This window comes from Cygnus olor, chromosome 3 (genome assembly GCF_009769625.2).
Source record: "Cygnus olor isolate bCygOlo1 chromosome 3, bCygOlo1.pri.v2, whole genome shotgun sequence".
In the NCBI taxonomy this organism is placed as follows: domain Eukaryota; kingdom Metazoa; phylum Chordata; class Aves; order Anseriformes; family Anatidae; genus Cygnus; species Cygnus olor.
Genome location: NC_049171.1, coordinates 68,550,640 through 68,570,845, shown reverse-complemented (window position 1 = coordinate 68,570,845; position 20,206 = coordinate 68,550,640). Strand labels below are relative to the sequence as shown.

General features: G+C 41.5%; 1 protein-coding gene across 8 annotated transcripts in view; it reads left to right on the top strand.

Moving 5' to 3' along the window:
• The window catches only part of PLEKHG1 (pleckstrin homology and RhoGEF domain containing G1), a 143,175-nt gene that overhangs the window by 106,891 nt on the left and 16,078 nt on the right, over positions 1–20,206 (top strand). For all 8 annotated transcript variants that reach the window (XM_040550568.1, XM_040550567.1, XM_040550566.1 and 5 more), the window contains 4 exons: positions 4,514–4,583; positions 16,781–16,827; positions 17,286–17,436; positions 18,428–18,559. In XM_040550568.1, coding sequence (XP_040406502.1) covers positions 4,514–4,583; positions 16,781–16,827; positions 17,286–17,436; positions 18,428–18,559 — 400 coding nt within the window. The remainder of the gene's footprint in view (positions 1–4,513; positions 4,584–16,780; positions 16,828–17,285; positions 17,437–18,427; positions 18,560–20,206) is intronic.

Genomic DNA, 20,206 nt, shown 5'->3' with positions numbered 1-20,206 from the left:
TAAAAGAAGAAAAAAAAAAGAACTTAAAAAAAAATCACACTTTGGGAGCTCTTAGGGATAGATATGTTAGAATGGTTAAAACTCACTGGAAAGTTGTCCAAAGCCTCCAGTAAATTGCTAATGTATTTCAGGCCTCACGATTCAAAATTCTACATGGAAATTGAGAGATTTTTTAAGAGTCAACACGCACTGTAGATCCTATTTTAGCTTCAAGGATAAAGTTCCCTCCTGTGTGAAACTTGGCATGTACCTTCTGGGTCCTGAACATACTCTATAGCCTCTTCATTTATTTTTACCTTTGAAAAAGTTCCACTTGGCAGTTCTGTGTTAGTGGTTTCAGATGCTTTTTGTGAGCATGATTTCATAGTTTCAGAATGACCATTTTTTTCTCAACTCTGAATGTGACAATTAATCAGTGATGAAACTTTTTAATCTTGGGCTTCTGTGGCCTGTAGAGATGTGAGAATTCCGTTTACTGAAATGACTTTTAGGTGTTGTATTGAATAGCAGAAATGATGGTCAGGACGCTAACTGCAAGTCCTTTGTGATCTCTTTTTGGAAAGCTGTTTCTTAAAATAGAATTACCGACCATATTCCACTAGTCCTGCTCCATCTGTTGGAAAAAGCTCCCTCACTATTTATTGATTTATTCGGAAGGGGAAAGCATCCTCTAAATCAGCATTTGCTGCCTTACTTCTCCGGCCTCTCCTGTTGAGATTCTTTCCAGCAACAATTTGGGATAAATTCTCAATAGCGTGACTTCATTCTGAAATGGGAATTCTGTGGTGAAACATGCATAGGTTCATACTTCTACCAGCACTCAGCCAGTCTTAAGAGAGGCCAAGCTGAAACCTCTGCTGCTGACAGAGATTGTGCACACTCTTTGTCCATCAGTGACTACTGAAGCACGCAGATACTGTGCAGGGCTCTTCTCTACAGCTGCCATCTTCAGCAGTTCATCTGCTCTGAGCTTCATGGTGGCTGAGCTTCAATGGTTGACTTCTTGTCAGGAAGAGCCTTCATAAAACCTATAAGAGCTCACCTTTAAAGAAAAAGGATTTTTTTTGAGTGTGGAGATATTAGTTTTTGTCACAAAATGTTTGTAGCAGTGTGATTATATCAAGTATAATTTTATATCATCTTTTTTTTTTTAGTAAAAATCTGAACTCTTCAGATTAGTTTTCTAGATTTTTATATAATGAAATTATTCAACCACAAGGACCAGATTGTGCTTGCTATGTCCCTTTTAGCTTTGAATGTTGTTAGGCATTAAGAAAATTATTTTTTTTGGTAATACTGTTACTTTAGCATTTATGGTTAGACTGCAAACTGCAACTGTTTTTCATCATGGGTGAAATTTTCAACAGGATGAATAATGCTGTTCCCTTTCTGCCTCTTTCTGTTCCTTCTGTTCCACCGAAGCTGGCCCATCTGATGTGCCTGTCATTATCATCTTTCTTTTTCACCAATTCAGATCAAGAACGAGATGAAAAAATCCTGGGCCTTCTTTTAAAATAGTGTGGTGATGACATACAATGAATAAAACGAAAAAGTGCATAACTTGTGTGTGTGTGCAAGTATTAGTTATCTACAGACCTGTAAATGGATTTAGCTTATTCCTCTTCACCTCCTGTAGTTGGCAGCTTCATACTGACCTAACCCACTGAGAGGGGAAGTTAAATGTTTTGTCTTGAAAATAATTCATGCTCCAAAATGTCAGAACATCCTAAGACATTGTAATGAGACTTTTGTTCATTTGACTTGTAAAGGTAACGAGTTCATTTCATAAAAAATTGTCAGTCTTTCTACGTTTACCTCTCTCATCCCAAAGGACTTATCATTAGCTATTGATGATGATCACATTTTTCCAGACCATAACAACCCAAGCTGCATAAATTAGTTCGTGGTCTTAAAGAGCACTGGCATTTGTGATGTGTTTCAGCTTGAGTCTTGTTTAGCAATTCAGCTGCAAGAGCATCACGTTCTCTCCCAGTGCTCCCTTGTGCTCCCTTCCTGCCTGGGCCATTGGCATAAGTAACCATGGATGCTAAGAGCTCCATTACTGACTGTGAAAAGTGTAAAACATCTGGATACCCGGGTGAAGGGAACTTCTGTTTTCTCTCCACTATTTTCATTGTCAGGTATTTAAATGCACAATTATAAACTTGCTCTTTCACATGTCAATGTGTTATTATAGGGATTTCTTTAGTTTTTTGGGGATTCCTGGGCATAACAGATTTGCTGTTGTTACACAGTGGAAGGCTGCTTTTACCAATCCCGTTCTTATCAGTCAGATGAGACAGAAAAGAGTGTAGTACAGCTAACAAAATCATTCAGAGCATTACCCTTACATTATGTGCTCATGCTGAAGACACAAGCCACCAGCATATTTACTGCATAAACCTGGACTCATTGCATGAATATATGAAAACTTTAAATGCAGTATTACTGTATCCTGCAGGAAAAATAATATGGTATTAAAGGAGACCAGTAGGAACAAAATGGCAATCAAATGTATTCTAAGCCGTCAGGAGAACCTCTACTTGCTGGACAACAGGAATACTCTGAGCTTGTTCAGTGTGTTTGATGTTATTTCCAAAACTCATTTGTGGAAAACAGACAGTCATTATAATTAATGACTACATGAAGCATTGCTACAGCTTCTTTCTTTTGCTGATTTAAAGGATCTTCACCAATGTGGGCTATCAAGCAAGGGTCATATTTTTATTCTGATTTTGATGAAGGGAAAATCTGAGCTGTGGAGGTTAAATTATTGCTATACAGAGCGGCTTAATGACCGCCTAACTTAAGTTCTTTGTCTTTTTTCAATGCGACTGATTACTGATTTCTCCCCTTCCTTCCCGCAGTAATTACAGAAGCAAAGAACAAGTCAGGAAATTTTTCTGTTTTACTCCCATTCTTACTTACACAGGGAAATTGTGTCTGCTTAGAGGGGAAAAGGGTAGTTCCCTAGATACAGGCTTAGCAACTCTTATGCAAAACTCATTCAGGGAACCAGCTGTGAACTGGGAGAAAAGTAGCACTAAACGAAAAAACATCTGATGAGAAGGAAAAAAAGGTCTCCCAGAGAACCATTTGGAAGAAAATTCTTTTTTTTTTTTTTTTTTTTTTTTGTGTCGGTTTTCTGAGTGTATCTTTCAGTAAGACTAAAGAATATTAGGATCAAGGAGAGACCTTTGAGGTTTTCTTCTGCTACTTGAATTCCTTCTTTCACTGAATTGGCTTTCAAGAACTGAATTCCATATGATAGTGAACGTGCTCCGTTATTGCTTTGCTCCTGTTATAATGAATTCATTTCCTGCTTGGCATGTCAAAAATATAAAATCCTCTCAGTTAGGTTTTATTTTTATGCATGTAGAATTTATATATTCCCTTCCAGAAAACTTTTTCCTGGCTCACCACTTTTCTTCAGTGAAGAGACCCACTAAAGGTAGACAAATCTTCCTGTGTGAACTTATTACTGTTCTTCTTGTATATGTAATACATTCCTGCTTCTCATCTGTGTTTTTCGGACTAGCTTCTCATCCACCTCAGTCATGTCTAGCTACTGGAACATACAAAATCTTTATAGGACAGGGCATGTGCTTCAGTGTGGTTTAAATTTTGTTTGGCTTCACTGTGTTAGTTGATGTACAAGCTAAACAACCCTCTGAGTACACCACTATGCATATCATAGAAGAGCAGTCAGTCTGAAGGAAGGCACTCATCTTTGCATAGATCAGCAGTCCGTGGTCATTGTGGTGACTTGCATGTTTAAGTATGTGGGAATACCATTTTCCTAGCATGCTCATCTGTCTCCAAAGAGAAAACTTCTCTACATGGCTTCATACCTAGGAGGAAGAGACCATAAAGTTTTGTGGTCGCTTGACTTTGTCAGTTTTTTGACAGGAGCGAGTATTCCAGTGCTGCAGTTACTGTGAAGCCAGCATGTAAAGTCAATTAATGTGGCTCAACATATTGGCAGGAAGATATGCAGTTGTGTATTTTGGTCACATGTTGTGGTATCAGAACTGGAATTTCTGTGCATGTGCAGGTAACAGCTTGACTGTGCATAAGAAAAAAATATATTTGATGGTACATGTGGAGATACCATGCAACTGTGGACATCTGAATCTGAGCGTCTGATCTGTATGGAAGAGGAGCAATGGCTGTAGCACTGAACAGAGCTAAGATACTGTTGTGTTTTATGCGTTAGGAAACAGAACTGTATGTTTGACTCAGTCCAGTTTTGACCCTGGTTTATAAGACGGTGTTTTTATATTCTGAAAAGAAACAAAGAAGTCTGTTTACATGGGCCAGTTCATTGGAGAATGGAGGGGCTATGCAGGGAAACCAGAGGGTTTCTAGTACCCTTTTTAGGACTCCCTGCATCATAAGTGCTTTGGGTATCACAGCCATGAACAATGGAATGGTGTCTGGCTCTAGGGTATACATGTGTGTCTATTCCAATATGTGCAATAATTGTTTTTGATTTTTCTGTTCTTTGTTTTAGTGAACTTCTGCAAGATTTGGAAAACTGTGAAAATGATCCTGTGGCTATAGCAGACTGTTTTGTTTCCAAGGTAAGAGGCTACTGCAAGAATCTGCAGCACAACACCTGTTGCAGAATGATATGGGAAAGTAAAATTAATTTATTACTTTTTGAGATGTAATTTTTATTTCAACCAAGAAAAGTTAGCAAATCAATGGAAAACAAAGGAACTTCTCTTGGTAGACAATAGTGGTATGTCTCTGTTTCATGTTCAAAAATTTAAGAAAAAGGTGTTATACTTTTTTCAAGAAGTGTATCTTAGCTGGTAGAATTATTGATCTAGCATTTGTTTTTAGAACCTTTTTGTGGAGTAATACAGTTCACCCCCCCCCCCCCTTTTTTTTTATGTAGGTGATCAATTGGTACTCCAGTTATGCTTTAGAATCGTAGAATCATAGAGTATCCTGAGTTGGAAGGGACCGACAAAGATCATCAAGTCCAACTCCTGGCTCCACACAGGTCTACCCAAAAATTCAGGCCATATGACTAAGTGCAGTCCAAACGCTTCTTGAATTCTGACAGGCTTGGTGCCATGATTGCGTCCCTGGGGAGTCTGTTCCAGTGTGCGACCACCCTCTCAGTGAAGAACCTCTTCCTGATGTCCAGCCTGAACCTCCCCTGTTGCAGCTTGACTCCATTCCCTCGGGTCCTATCCCTGGTCACTAAAGAGAATAGGTTGGCGCCTGCCCCTCCACTCCCCCTCGTGAGGAAGCTGTAGGCCACAATGAGGTCTCCCCTCAGCCTCCTCTTTTCCAGGCTGAACAGGCCAAATGACCTCAGCCGCTCCTCATACATCTTCCCCTCTAGGCCCTTCACCATTTTGGTAGCCAAGGAAAGGTTGGACCTGGTACGTAGGGACATGGTTTAGGGGGTGACATTCGTAGTAGGGTGATGGTTGGACCAGATGATCTCGAAGTTTTTTTCCAACCTTAATGTTTCTATGATTCTATGATCCTGCTCTTGCAAAAATCCCATCACTGAGGCTAGAACTGAGGGTTTGGTAGCACAAATGTTTGTATGACACATTTAGAGTCTATATGACACACAGTCTTTGAGAAGACCAGCCCATCAAACAAACAAACAAACAAAAACAACAAGAAAACAACCTGTAACAAATCTTCACAGTAACTATAGGTGAAGTTCATTTGATGTAGGCATTTCACTTCCATGTCAAAACAAAAGGCTTTGGAAAAACCTCAGTAGTGTTGCTGTCTCATGGTTGGCAGAACAGAAAGAGATGAAGAGTGAAAGAGCAAGCTCTGAAGGGCTGCTTGTCTCAGTTTGACTATACATAGGCAAGGAAGCAAATGGATCCTGACCCAGCTCTTCTCATGGCACCTGTGAGGTTATTTTACACCCAAAGCTGAGTGGGTGTAAAAAGTGAGAGATCATGTTGTGGTTCCAGGCAGTTCCTGGTTCTTGGTCAGCAATAGCATGTGCTGCTCTAGAGCTGAGTGGGGGAACTAACGCAATACTGAATTTAAAAAGCAAAGCACTTTCCTGAATAAAAGTTCCCAGGATGATCATGATAAGGCTACACTGGAGCCTGCCACAGTGGTAACTGTTCCAGCTGGTAACGGGTAACAATTCCAATATTTTATTGTGTTATCATTTTTCCAATTATGCTTCTCACTATTTGTTTTACCGTCACTTCTTATCCCTGCCTCCATCATCTGTGTGTACTATCCATCTATCACTGTTTTGTTTTATCATAATTACTCAGTTTTTATTTTTCTCATATTCAACTCTATCCTAGCCCAAATCAGGACACACCACATCACATGGTATGGAATATCCCTTTGGTCAGCTGGGGTCACCTGTCCTGCTTCTGTTCCCTCCCAGCTCCTCCTGCATCCCCAGCCTCCTTGCTGGCAGGGCAGTTTGACAAGCTAAAAAGTCCTTGACTCAGTGTCACGCTCTTGTTGAAGAGCACTGCTCTTCAACAATTAAAACAAGTAGGAGACATTTCTTCTCAGAAAGAGTGATCAGGCATTGGAATGGGTTGCCCAGGGAAGCGGTGGAGTCACCATCCCTGGGGGTGTTAGAGGAAAGGTTGGACCTGGTGTGTAGGAACATGGTTTAGTGTGTGACATTGGTGGTAGGGGGGTGGTTGGACCAGATGATCCTGGAGGTCTTTTCCAACCTTAATATTTCTATGATTCTATGTTACACTGATGAGAAGCTAGAGCCTGAGCTGGAAAAGGCCACATGGAACATGTGGAACAAGGTAGATAAGGCTGCAATTTGCAAGGTCCTGCAGTTTTGCCACCTAACCTAACCCATAAGCGTGGCCTAAGATAAAGCTGGAGAGGGACTCTATAAGGGAATGTAGCCATGGAACGAGGAGTAATGGCTTTGAACAAACGGAGGGGAGATTTAGATTAGATGTGATGTGAGGAAGAAATTCTTCACTCAGAGCACAAAGCCCACAGGGGAATTAGGGCTGAAGATGCACCTTGCTTCTGTTCTTTTCCATAAATAATAGAATGAAATTACCTAAAAAACAGTGTTAAAAATAAACCAAGGCACAAGGTGGGAAGTGGAGGGCCATGCCTGTAGCCGAGGGGCAGCCTTTCTCTCTGGCAAGCCAAACGGCCCAGGGGAGCCAGCCCCAGAAAAGGGGCCCTCAGCCCCCCCAACCCTCCTCCTTGTCCATGTGAGGGCATCTTCCAGGCTGCTCCCAACACGGCCGCCTTTGGCCACGCATGGGCCACTCCATCACAGAGGCTTGCTGAGGTCACAGTGGCCACCACTGCCCCACCTTTGCTGCGGGCCCTATAAAAGAGGACCCCTGCAGCTGGCCCACCACTCGCTGAGCTTCTAGGCACTCTGACAGCCAGCTTGTGCAGCAGGAAGAAGTCAAGAAGCAGCAAGGCGAGCAGCAGGCTTCCTCGGTGTGAGGACAGCGATGCAGTCCAAGGAAGCACTGAGCAGGAAGGCACTTAATGAGAATGAGAAGTGTCATGGGCAGAGGGATCGTGCCTGCAGCACAAGAGACACCAGTGCCCAGGGGACCTCTGGCGCGCAGCCCACAGACACTTACAGGCAGTACCATTGGTACTGCAATGACGCGGGGAACAGGCCGCCCCCTCAGCCACACAACAACAGGGGGCCTGGGCCTTCCCAGTGGTGCAACGGTGGCATGGGGTGATGGCAGGAGCATCAGGCAGACAGCCAGGTAGAGTAGAGGCGTGACTGTAGTCCAGGACGCAGCGTGGGACCCAGCCACGGCCGTAATGCAGATGGCAGCATGAGACCCACAGATGGAAATCAACCGGACAGCAGCATGGGGCCTAGGGGTGGAACTGGATGAGCCCCTGGTTCGGCACCCTGGCCTGAAAACATTCCTGATGGAAGGCATCCCGTTTGGGCAGTCCCTGGCAAGGAGTGGCTTATCCTTCTGCCAAACACTGTGGAGCCCATGGAGGTGGATCCACCAAAAGATGTGGAGGAACCAATGGAATTGGATCCACCTCAGCCAGATCAGACCTGCGACTACCCCTGCACGTCTTCGCTCTCTGCCATCCGAGCGCACCAACAGCATCTCAGGAGTGCCCGATGAGTAGGGAGCTCACCACACAGCATCCATCCCCAGCATTAGCTTGGAGCCACCAAACACCATGGACATCCCGCAGGCTTACCTGCAAGGTGTCCCGGCAATAAAGAACTCTGTTGCCCATTCTCAGGGGTTGTGTGAGTGCTTCTTTCCCATCCCCCAGCCCTTGTGCAGGAGGTGGCATCCCTTCTGCACAGAGCCTCGAGGAAGAGCACAAGAGAGGACCCAGCTTCCTTTGGGCTGCTGTGCTGGGGTGACAGGAGGAGTCCCCGAGGGCCACCAAGCACCTTTAACATTTGTGAAAATAGACTGAGGGGTGAAAATAGTAGTGCGTAAGCGATTATAGGTGGCTAGTTTCTTATATTAGGAGTGAGTTTCTATAGCTGAGTAATTGGTAATGACAGACATGGAGAAGGCTGAGGTACTCAGCAACTTCTTTGCCTCCGTCTGCACTGGTAGACAGGCTTCCCAAGTCTTTCATTTCCCTGAACCCATAGATGGAGGCTGGAGGATCAAAGTCCCACCCACTGTAAGTGAAGAGCAGGTTCGAGACTACCTGATGAATCTAAACAGGTACAAGTCTATGGGACCTGATGACATGAATCCCAGGGTCCCGAGGGAACTGGCTGATGTAGTTGCCAAGCCTCTCTCCATCATAGCTGAAAAGTCCCGGCAGTCGAGCGATGTCCCTGGTGAGTGGAAAAAGGGAAACATCATGCCCCTAGTCTTCAACAATTAAAACAAAGAATTGAACAAAGAGCACTAGTCTTCAACAATTTAAAAAATTAGGAGACATTTCTTCTCAGAAAGAGTGGTCAGGCATTGGAACGGGTTGCCTGAGGAAGCGGTCGAGTCACCATCCCTGGGGGTGTTCAAGGAAATCACAGAATCATAGAATATCCAGAGTTGGAAGGGACCCACAAGGATCATCGAGTCCAACTCCTGGCTCCACACAGGTCTACCCAAAAATTCAGGCCATGTGACTAAGTGCACAGTCCAAATGCTTCTTGAATTCTGACAGGCTTGGTGCCGTGACTGCGTCCCTGGGGAGCCTGTTCCAGTGCGCGACAGCCCTCTTAGTGAAGAACCTCTTCCTGATGTCCAGCCTGAACCTCCCCTGTCACAGTTTGACACCGTTCCCTCGGGTCTGTCCCTGGTCACTAAAGAGAATAGGTTGGCGCCTGCCCCTCCACTCCCCCTCGTGAGGACGTCTGTGTCATATTTTAGGCTTTGTCCTGAGCTCAGTATTGTCAGCACCAAGCATTCATAAAAACAATATAATAGGCCTCATGTAAGGATTTAGGATTAACTGAACCACTCTGTTTTGTTCAGTGCTCTTGTGACACAAGGAATTTTATTGGAGAAGGAAGCAATAATAACATCTTAGTGCTGCTATTTCACTGGATTACTTGCTTGAATTGAGTTCATAGAATCATAGCATCATTAAGGTTGGAAAAAACCTCCAAGATCATCTGGTCCAACCATCCCCCTACCACCAATGTCACACACTAAACCATTTCCCCAAGCACCAGGTCCAGCCTTTCCTTGAACACCCCCAGGGACAGTGATGCCACCACCTCCCCGGGCAACCCATTCCAGTGCCTGACCACTCTTTCTGAGAACAAATGTCTCCGAACTTCCAACCTAAACCTCACCTGGTGCAACTTGAGGCCATTCCCTCTAGTCCTGTCGCTAGTTATCTGTGAGAAGAGGCTGATCCCCAGCTCCCCACACCTTCCTTTCAGGTAGTTGTAGAGAGCAATAAGGTCTCCCCTGAGCCTCCTCTTCTCCAGACTAAACAACCCCAGCTCCCTCAGCCGCTCCTCACAGCACTTGTGTTCCAGGCCCTTCGCCAGCTTCGTCGCCCTTCTCTGGACACTCTCCAGGGCCTTGATGTCCTTCTTATACTGAGGGGCCCAAAACTGAACACAGTACTTGAGGTGGAGCAGGCTGTTATTTATCTAGCAGCTGATCTTTTGTAAGCACTGGGAGATCTTAGTTTGGATGTATTTTTGCCACATTGCAGTCGGGCTTGTGGCATGTTGTTATCACTTCAAACGGCCTATGTTGAATTGAAGGAGAATGTGGTAAGGGCAAATGCAAAGTCTTATGCCTGAAATGGAACAACCCCACCTGCGGGCAGGTTCTGGCTGACTAGTGAACAGCTCAGCAGAAAAGGATCTGGGGTCATGGAGCACAACAAGCATATCTGTGGTATGCCATTGCAGTGAAGGCCAACAGCATCTTGGGATATATTAGCAAAAATGTAGTCAGCAGATTTAGAGAATCTGCTTCTCTTCGTTTCTATGAATCACTTGTAAGACTACATAAGGAATACTGTGATGAATTTTGGACTTCTGGTACACGAAAGACATTGACGTACTGGAGTGAGCCAGCAGGTCCGGAGACTTAAAAATGTGATGTACTAAGGCTGACAAAACAAGATTTGTTTACCTTGAACAAGAAAAAGCTGAGCAGAAATGTCTGCTGCTGTCTACCTAATAAGAGAATATAGAGAAGACAAAGTCCAACTGCTTTTTGAAGGAGCACAATGATAGGATAAGGGGCAGTGGACACAAGTTACAAGGGAAATTCCAATTAGATTTAATGATTTTCAGATTTATTTCTTAGCCATAAGAGGGTGGCCAAACATCAAATGGATTGCAGACAGGTTGTAGGATCTCCATCGTTGAAGATATTTAGAACTCTAGAAGACGAGCAATGTGATCTAAATGGTCCTGCTCTGAGCAGGAGGAAGGACCAGATGACTTTCAGAGTTCCCACCCAATCTAAATTATCCTGTGATCTGCTGATTTTGGGGGTCATTCCAGAGCTGAGGGTCCCAGTTATTCCTGTGGGTTCTACCAGAGAAAATGTGGACACCGTTGTCATACCTTGTGTGTCATGTAAGTTGTTCCTGTGCTGAAGCCCAGTTGCAAGGCCTTCAGGATATTTACAGATGTCAGAATTTGGAGTTTGTACATCTTTCTGCCATATTGCATGCTTGTATGTGGGACTACTACTGGCTGAGACATGAAACAGAGGTGGTGCAAGAGGTAATAACTAGTCCAGGAAAAAGTTGCTCCCTCAGTGATATTGGCTAGCTGAAAGGAGTTTTCTGATAGACTTCCTGGCCATTAGTTCCAAAATCCATCTGTGTATCATTGCTTGCTTGTGCTTTTTTGTTCCCTTGTCAAATGCTTTTAGCATTTGTATTATTGGCAGGCAACTGCCTGATGGCTCAGAAATTGCTGGAGACTGCAATCCCAGTGAACATTTTTTAACTTCATCCAGACGAGTGCAAACACTTAAAAGCAAAATCAAACAATACCAAAATACCCCACAGTTCTGTTTTTGGCTGTGAAGATGTCATTACAGTAACTGGTGACTGTCTTAACAGACTCCAGTTGTCCATTCTTGGTTGCTCGTATCTTCCCAGCATTGAGTAGTGGAAACAAAACATCCTTTTTTGGCAGTATACAGTCCTTAAAGTCTTACGGGACTTTAGCCACTTATTGTTTGATTACTTTGAGTGTGCTAGATCTTCACTGTGACTTACACACGGGGATAATTTCATACCAAAGTCATAGCTCATGGCTTTAGCTAATGGATGTAGCTCCAGTGGAGCTTCTTTAGTGTTTGCAGTGGAGCTGTGCTTTGGTTATGCTAGCTCCATTTTTTTTCGCCCTACTGATTCACTTGTGAATATCCTAGTTGTTAGGAATTTAAACGCATAATCAAGTTTTCACTGTAGGTACTGTGTATGCTTTTTGCATTTCATGAAACTCAGTAACTGAATGAAGTAATAGCCATTTCTTTTTTCAGGATTCATGTGAAATGGCGAAAGGTTGGTTTGCCTGAATAATATAATAGTTATGGTTAAAGTAACTGAAGCTTATTGAAATTGAAATGTTTGCTATTCCTGAAAAAATCTAGTAAGCTTATTTTTGTAAGGTCTAGTTTTGGACTGTTTACAATGGACTGTTTCTTTGAACTTGAATTTGTTACTTGGTTTTGTTTAATAAAATTTGTTGCATAGCTTTTCATATTTTCCTTACACATTCATATGTCATTGTTTCCTGTGTATAGCATTCATGTCTGAGTAGTAAACAGCCTTGCAACTTTTACTTCTAAGGGAAATACAGTAAGGATTATCAAATCACATTAGCATACTTTGAACAAAGACTCATAATTGTGGATTTGAGTCTTTATCATTTATTCTGTTGAGCGCCCAAAGTAAATAACTCCTAAAATGACAGCTTTTACTTGTTAACAAACTTCAGCAAGATGTCTTTACTGTAAACCATCGAGTAACAAAACTCACTAACAGATAAAATAACCATGCAAAGTTATCAGAGAGTAGAAATATTTAACAGCAACTTACAACGTTATACTAAGCCCCTCTTCTTCCAGATGTTTTTAAAATCCATTAATAACCCATGGAGAAATATAGATACAAATGCAGAAAAGCACACCTTTTCTTAATTTGCTGTCTGATCATGATTTACTGGTTTTAGCTATCTGCCCCAAGAAGCAAAAGGGGATGAATTGGTTTTTATTTGAACAGTGTGTGGGGGCTGCTGCTCTGAAATAACCTGTCACTGAGGGTCGTGGTGTAATAGTGTCATTTCTACCAGCCCTGGGCCTGCCTCTTCATGTAGGAGAACTATCTTAAATGTCTTGGACATGTTTTGCTGCTAACTGTAATCAGAGGCTGATAAAAGGTTTCAGTGCAAGCTTTGCTATAGCTTAATTATTCACATATAAGTTTGTTTATATGTTTTCTTGCCAACTCAGTCTTTAATTTTCATAGTAATGATGCCAATGTTAATTAGAAGATAGACTTCAGTATTCCACACGTTTACATTTAAGTGAGTAGTTGTAAAAGAAAAGCTTAATTCTGGCACATCGCTCTTCTCACTCAGTGCCCCAGAAATTTAGAACATATGTTTTCTGAAAGACAAACCAACAGCTTAACCAAGGGGAAAGGGAGAATTACTCTAATCTCCCATCTCATTAATGAAGAGGAGATCCAGGCAATTGGCTTAAGCTTACGCTCTCACTCAGCTCATGTTTTCAGTCTCTATTTTCTTTTAAAGTGCCTTTTATGGCCATAAAAAAGCACAGTGCACCAAGAGTTGAGAGATCAGGGCTGTAGCCATGTGCTTGGCTCTTCACTCCATGTGTAGGAGACGCACAGTGAATTGATTCAGCAGCAGGGGACAAACTAAGTATAGCTGGGATCTTATTGTGCTTGGCTTTGCTCTTCAGGGTGACTTGTAGTCAGTGCCGATGAACTCTTGGCTTTGGTCTCAGATTTTTTTTTCCTCTGCCATAACAGCTTTGGGCCCCCAGATTAAAAATGATCTCTGGAGTGATTCCAGTCTCCCTGCAGAGATCACTTTTAATCTGGTTTGAAGACAGTTAAGGTGAATGTAATGACTTTCAAGCTGAGTAAGCATGAGCGTCTAAAGAAATACCGACGAGCATAGCTAGTATTTAACTTGTGGTGTGGAAGTATTGATAGAAATATATTAAATCCATTTTAGCCCTGGCTTTTCTTTTGCTTCTGAACATAGTTCACAGCATTGGCTTTAGCCTGCATGGTGTCTGCCCTGATATGCCCCACAGTAATACAGCGCTCTCTCTGGGAAGTCTGCTGTAAAGTAGGTAGGATCAGCTGGGCACATGAACTTGTAGTCCCTTCTCTCAAGGTGCAGAGGTGCGAGGTAACTAGGCAGTCCATGGGAGCACAGGCATCTTGACTCCTTCCTCAGGCTTTCTTCCTCAGCCTTAGGAAGATCAGTCATGGTTTTATGTGGGGGGGGATTATGGGGTATGTTTTAGATCGGTGGGATGGATTTATTATCAAGTCACAAGCTTCTTTGACTGGGGTGGAGAAGGAACAGATTAACTTCTACATTGTGTAACTGAGATGTATTTGAGAACAAATCTGCAAAAGTTTACAGAAAATACTCTTTTGGTTTCTACCTGTTCAGCATTTCTAAGAGATCAGCTTTCTTTACATACCATGAAATGAAAATTTGTGGATCTATTGGCCACCTTCCCAATGTGTTCACACGACTCCTGCTGATGCCTAAGAAAAGGTGTATATTGTTGATTCACACCAGCTTCTTAAGTCTGAGTGAGCATCAGCAATCTCATTCTGGAGACAAAATACGTATAACTGACTTTCTACTGGCACGTGGCTCAGTAAAAGTAAATGCTATCTAATGGTTTTGTGTGATGAAATGAGCTGTGATGAAATGACGCAAGTGCACATAGAAACGCAGTATGAAATTTGGAATAAACTCTGATCAGAAAGCAGGGATGATTGTGAAACCATTTTAAAGTTTTTAGAGGTGTTGAGGGTATGAGGAACTATTTATTTATTTATTTATTTATTTGGTATACAAGCTTGTTCCAGTTAATAGCTAGACTAAAGCTCTTTTAAAGCCAAAAATTCCATTGAAAATAGTTTTGACCTCATGTAGAAAACAAAATGAAAAAAGTGGAAGAGTGTGAAAAAGCTTCTGGGGATTTTGGACTTGTTATTGATTTTGTGGGGAATGTGCACTTAATCCATTCCGAAACCCTGAAAAGTTTGGTTGTGTTTGTTTTACAGATAATGCTTTCAGTAGTTGAAATTTCACAACAGATATTCTTTTCCTTTTTGTTTGAAAAGCAGAACAGTCAAGTGACTCTATTTGAGTGGTGTACACATAAATAATTGTCAAAAAATGGTCTGCACTTTGCTTAAGTCATTCTATAAATTGCGTTATTCCGTGATTGTAGCCATGGGAATGTATTACAGTTTATACCAGAAAGCCCCTAAATGAAAACCTTGTATTAATATATGCAGGTATAAAATAAATCACTTTTTTCCATGACCCTGAATTTCATCACGATGCTCTCTCATAAGCACCCTAACTTGCTATGAGCACTAGCTGGCTTAGGAATGATTGCTGAAGAAAAGGACAGTGTGATGTGTGCAATACGCTGAGGTTTGTTAATGCTTAGTTTTTTTGCTGGGACGGTTTGTAGCTGTCGCTGCAAGTTCTAAGCGGGAACGCTAATAGTTTGTGGCAGAAGCTCGTTGTCTTTGGGTGTGGACACTGGGCGTATGTAAACCGCCACAAAAACCAGCTGTGACAGCAGAATTAGTCCAGGCGTGAAAGACCGAGCTAAATCACTGAACTGTATTGTATCAAGACTAAATGTAGTTGGTTGCTCTCTAAGATAAGAGCAGCTTAAAGTAATAAAGGTTTGCAGCATACTAGGAGCAAATGGGGATTGCGGTCCCAGAGGGAAACATTTATTGGAAGTTTGCTAGACTTATTTTTTTCAAAACAGTTAGTATGGAAATCTTGTAAGAAATACTGAAATTAATTGCAGTGACTTACACTGAGGTCGAGTAGCAGCTTTCTTTTTATGTGGTCCTTTTGAATCGCTGCTCGTTGGAAAAATGAATGGCATGGTCTGATGTACAAGGGAGAGGGGGAAGGGAACAGCACTGTTGAAAAGGGGGAAGGGCACTGCCTCAGCTGGCTCTTTCTGATGAATAGCCAAAAAAAAAAAAAAAATCAACCCAACAATAAGAAACAAAAGGCTCAGCCCGCATCAGCCCTCTCCCCCTGTGCTGTTGCACCGCAGAGCACTGGGCTCTTTGGTCTCACCATTCACGAGCTACCACCGCTGAGCGGGTGCCCCTCGTGGGGCACAGCTGTCGTGGGGCAGCGGGTCAGAGTCCATTTTGACAATGCTTCACATGGAAGCATGTCTTGTTTACCACCAGATGATTGCTTTATATTGCACTAGGGCTCAGAAAAGTCATTGATTTTAGGAGCAATTTGCAGTTCTGCAGTGCTTTCCTAGTTTTTACAACTCCGACAAGCTGCAGAAATTGAGTGTTATTTGGGATATAAGTTGATAGACAGATTTGAACTTAAAGCATATGAGGACATTTCTGGAGACTTGTTCTTGCACAGAATTAAATTATGATGATTAAGAAAGAATCTTCTGCCAAGGAAGAAAGAAAGGAAACTCAGGCTCTTCCTCTGAGAGGCTTGTCAGCATTAAGTTAGCAATTTCACAGTGACATGCAAGCATGGAATCCCACCTAAATCTAATTAAAACTTGTTTCGGTAATCACTTTCTGCTTGCACAGAGTCATAACTTGCTTTCGAAAAAAAAATAATTGTGGCATCTAATTTTCATACTTAGATTGTGCTCAAATGTGAAAGTATTCATAGCTGTTTGAAAATTGCAGTGAACATATTCCACAAAACTTAATTCTGCAGGTGTGTGCATCAGCACACAGAAAACTAGGTGTATGCAGGCATGCAGGTCAGTTGTTTGAAGGGGGTGTGCGTATATTTTTTAAAAGGTGTGTAGGTTGTCGTAAAGGACCTTGGAGGCTCTGTTGCAAGCCACTTATTTTTCTCTGTGTATTTTTTTTTCTCTAAAAGATAAGGAAAATTCTCAAAAAATAAAAAGTGAAATTCCATAAGTCAGTCTTTGTTAGCTTTAAGACTATCCCCGTGAGAGTGGGGAATTCATTGATCAGGAACTGGAGAATGTGTTGCCTTGACGTCATCGTCTTTGTCTCGCATGTGTGTTAGCTGCTAGTTTGACAAAATCTGAATATATATAAACCTTTCCTCTCCATGCAGAGTGAAGATTTCCACATATATACACAGTACTGCACCAACTACCCAAGGTAGGAATTCTGGGTTCCCTTTCTTCATTTGTCCCTTGGCCTGTTCATGTAATGCAAGTTACAATCTAAAAAATCATACATACATATATATACATATATATTGTCCCCCTTACAAATTGGAGGGAGGGAGAAGGATTTTTTTTGGTTTGTTTTAAACTTGAAAAAAAAAAAGACATGCTTATCTGAAGTTTTACTTTGATCTTCTCATTCTTTGCTATTATTCTCGTTAGACTATGATGGTCTTATTCTGTAGTGCTCCAGATGTGTAATTCCCAGTGTAAAGAGAATGGCTGCGAGTCAGAAGGAAAACATAACCCAATGCCCAAGATAACAAGAAAAAACAGTGATTGGATTAGGAACCTGCTGTCCCCTTTTGCAAGGAAGGAAAGAAACAATTATTGACTTTACCTACAACTTATGGAGATAGTGTGTCTTACAGATGGGTATTGTGTTTTCAGGTCAGTAGCTGTGTTGACAGAATGCATGAGGAACAAGACATTGGCCAAGTTCTTCAGAGAACGGCAAGAAGCACTGCAGCATTCTTTGCCCCTGGGCTCCTATCTCTTGAAACCTGTCCAGCGAATCCTCAAGTACCACCTACTTTTGCACGTAAGCACCCATTAAAATATATATCCCAGCTAAGGCTGCTACACTTTGATGTTCCTGCCTCTAATACAAGACCTGATGGTTAGAACAGTTCTGGGTTTCTTTAGACGCTCTTTTGGGAGAGTTTGATATTTACATATGGAGACTTTCTGTCTTCGTCACATAATATATGCATATGTTTTGAGTGGGGAATGTATGGTAATTGTTTTAGACACATTGAATCAGTCTGTGCATTCAAATAATTACATTTCTTTTTAAATTGTCTGTAATTCTAAAGTTGTATGGAAGATTCTTGTCATGAGTAAACAGTTTTGTACCAAAATTTATTGTTCCATTGAACAACAGTATTTTTCCACGTTACAATGCTGGGGGTGGTTGAGAGAAGGAATAAATACATATAAACACCCCTGATTGGTAGGATTTTTGTGGAGAGGAATGATTGAGGAAGTGGGAACTCTTTCCATATTCAGTGAATTGAATTAAGCAAGTTTCGGAAATTCTTGCTTTATTGTTAATGTTTCCACATATGTTTCATATTACAGAGTCATGTTCTAGTGAAGTGTAAAGACACTGATCCTTATTTAAAATGTCTGGTGCTTTTCTTCTCTCCAAGTGTAAAGCAATGCCTAGTGTAATTCCATCAGTATTTTGTAAGTGTGTAGATACATCCTGTGTTTTAAGAAAGCCAGTAAGCACTGTCTGAAAAGGTTTCTTCCTGTAGGTATGCTGTGTTGCCTTTCTGTGCCTCTGTGTTTGCAGCAGCTGCTGGAAGTACAGTCGCTGCTAAACTGCTGCTACTAAAGGCTTTACATTGCTAGTCATCTTGTGTTAATCAATTAGATAACAACATGCAATAGCAAGGGCAGAAACGTTGTATTTGGGAGACTGCAACAGAAAGACAAAATAGTATAGATAAAAGCATAGTCAGTATTATATCAGGCCGGAAAATTCATTTAAAAATAATGGGACTTTATTTTTTTTTCCTTTGTCTTAGGAAATAGAAAACCACCTTGACAAGGACACTGAGGGCTATGATGTGGTGCTAGATGCCATAGATACAATGCAGAGAGTGGCGTGGCACATAAATGACATGAAGAGGAAACATGAACATGCCATCAGGCTTCAGGTGAGTTCCCAAAAATATTTTATTGGTGTAAGCTGTTTTTGTCAACAGATAAGCCGTTAGCATTTTTTAGTTATCTTCTCTTCTTATCTTTGTCAGTCATAATTTAGAGTCCTGTTGAGTGTGCCTTTGGCTGTTTGATCTTGGAAACCGTGGTCATAGCTGCTGCAGGAAAATCTCAGAAATCTCTGCAAGCAGCATCCTGTAAAGCATTTATTCTGCAGTAGTATGGAACTTGAGATAACTTTTCTTTCTTCCTTTCCCTCAATTGTACAGCACTGCTGTACAACCCTAGGGCAAGCCTTTGTTCAGAAATCCTGTGGTTTCCGATTTCTCCCTTTTGTGCTGATTAATTTTGTTTTGAGACATTTCTTGCTCTTCTTCTTGTTTAAGTACTTTCCTCTTGGGCTTCTGTAGGCTTATCTTTTTTTTTTATTTTTTTTTGTTTGGTGTGTGTGAAAAGTATAAACCTAGAAATGTGATAGTTAGAAAAGGGTTAACTTCACTTAGAGTGAAGAATTTTTAGGAGAAAAAAAAAAAAAGCTACCCTGAATAACTTTTGTTGTCAAGAGTAAGCTGTTTGGTAGACTTTTTACAGATCCATCATTCTGTTTCAAACATCCCAGTGAATCACCATTTTACATTACACTTTTGTCAGCAGTATCTATATAGCTTTAATTTATTTTTTTTAGTTAATAAAAGAGTTTAATAGGTTCCAGAAATCTGTCTCATGTTATTCTTTTATTCCTTTATGTCTTTTTAACATAAACTGTGCTTATTGGCTCTCATTTTTTTGTTTATATATAGGGGGAATAGGGTTACATTTGATAATGTCTTGCCTGCAGCAGTGTAACCTTTGCCACACATTGCTGGAAATGCATGCTAATGACTTCTACAAACAGTGTGCTATAAATCTGAATAATGATAACCAGTAATATTTGGCAATAAAGAGGGTTAAATGCATTTGGAAAAGTGTATTTTTTTAATTTATTAAGCTGGGCTGGCAAATGTATGGGGTTGTGGAAAATGTTTACGTTCATGGTTACCCTTTATACAAGTAAAATCTGTTTCTGCAGCCACAGGGATAGGTCTTCAGTGAGCTATCACACTGCCATTCTGTCTGTAGTTCGGCAAGTACCGCAACAGTGATTCCAGCACCAACTCTCCCTTAACACTGGTGAAACTGATTGCTGTGCTGTACCCTGACTTATTTACAAGTTCCTTAAGGAACCTGATAAAATAGAACTTTTCTTCATTTGTTATATGTTGGGTTTTAAAACAGTCTTGCATATAGTCCAAAGTGTGCTGCTATATGCATTGTTTTTTCTTCCTGTGTATGCTCTAGGCTGCCTTTGGGCTCAAATGTACCAAGTTTTATAGCTGAATGCTGTATTAAAGTGCAGTGTTCTACTGAGATCAGCCTAGGATGAGTAAATCTGTCCCTGCTTTGCTAATGCTGCCCAGGTTAAAGTTCAATGGATGTTTTTAAAGTTTCCCTACTTAAGGTTTAGTTTGCTCTTAGTTTGCTGTACCGTGCTTAAATCCTGCGTCTGTGCCACTGACAGAAAAAATGAACAACTAAAGAAAACAAGGTATTCATAGCAAAGTAGCACAGATTTTTGAAGATGTTCTTAGATGTTTCTCCAGCTT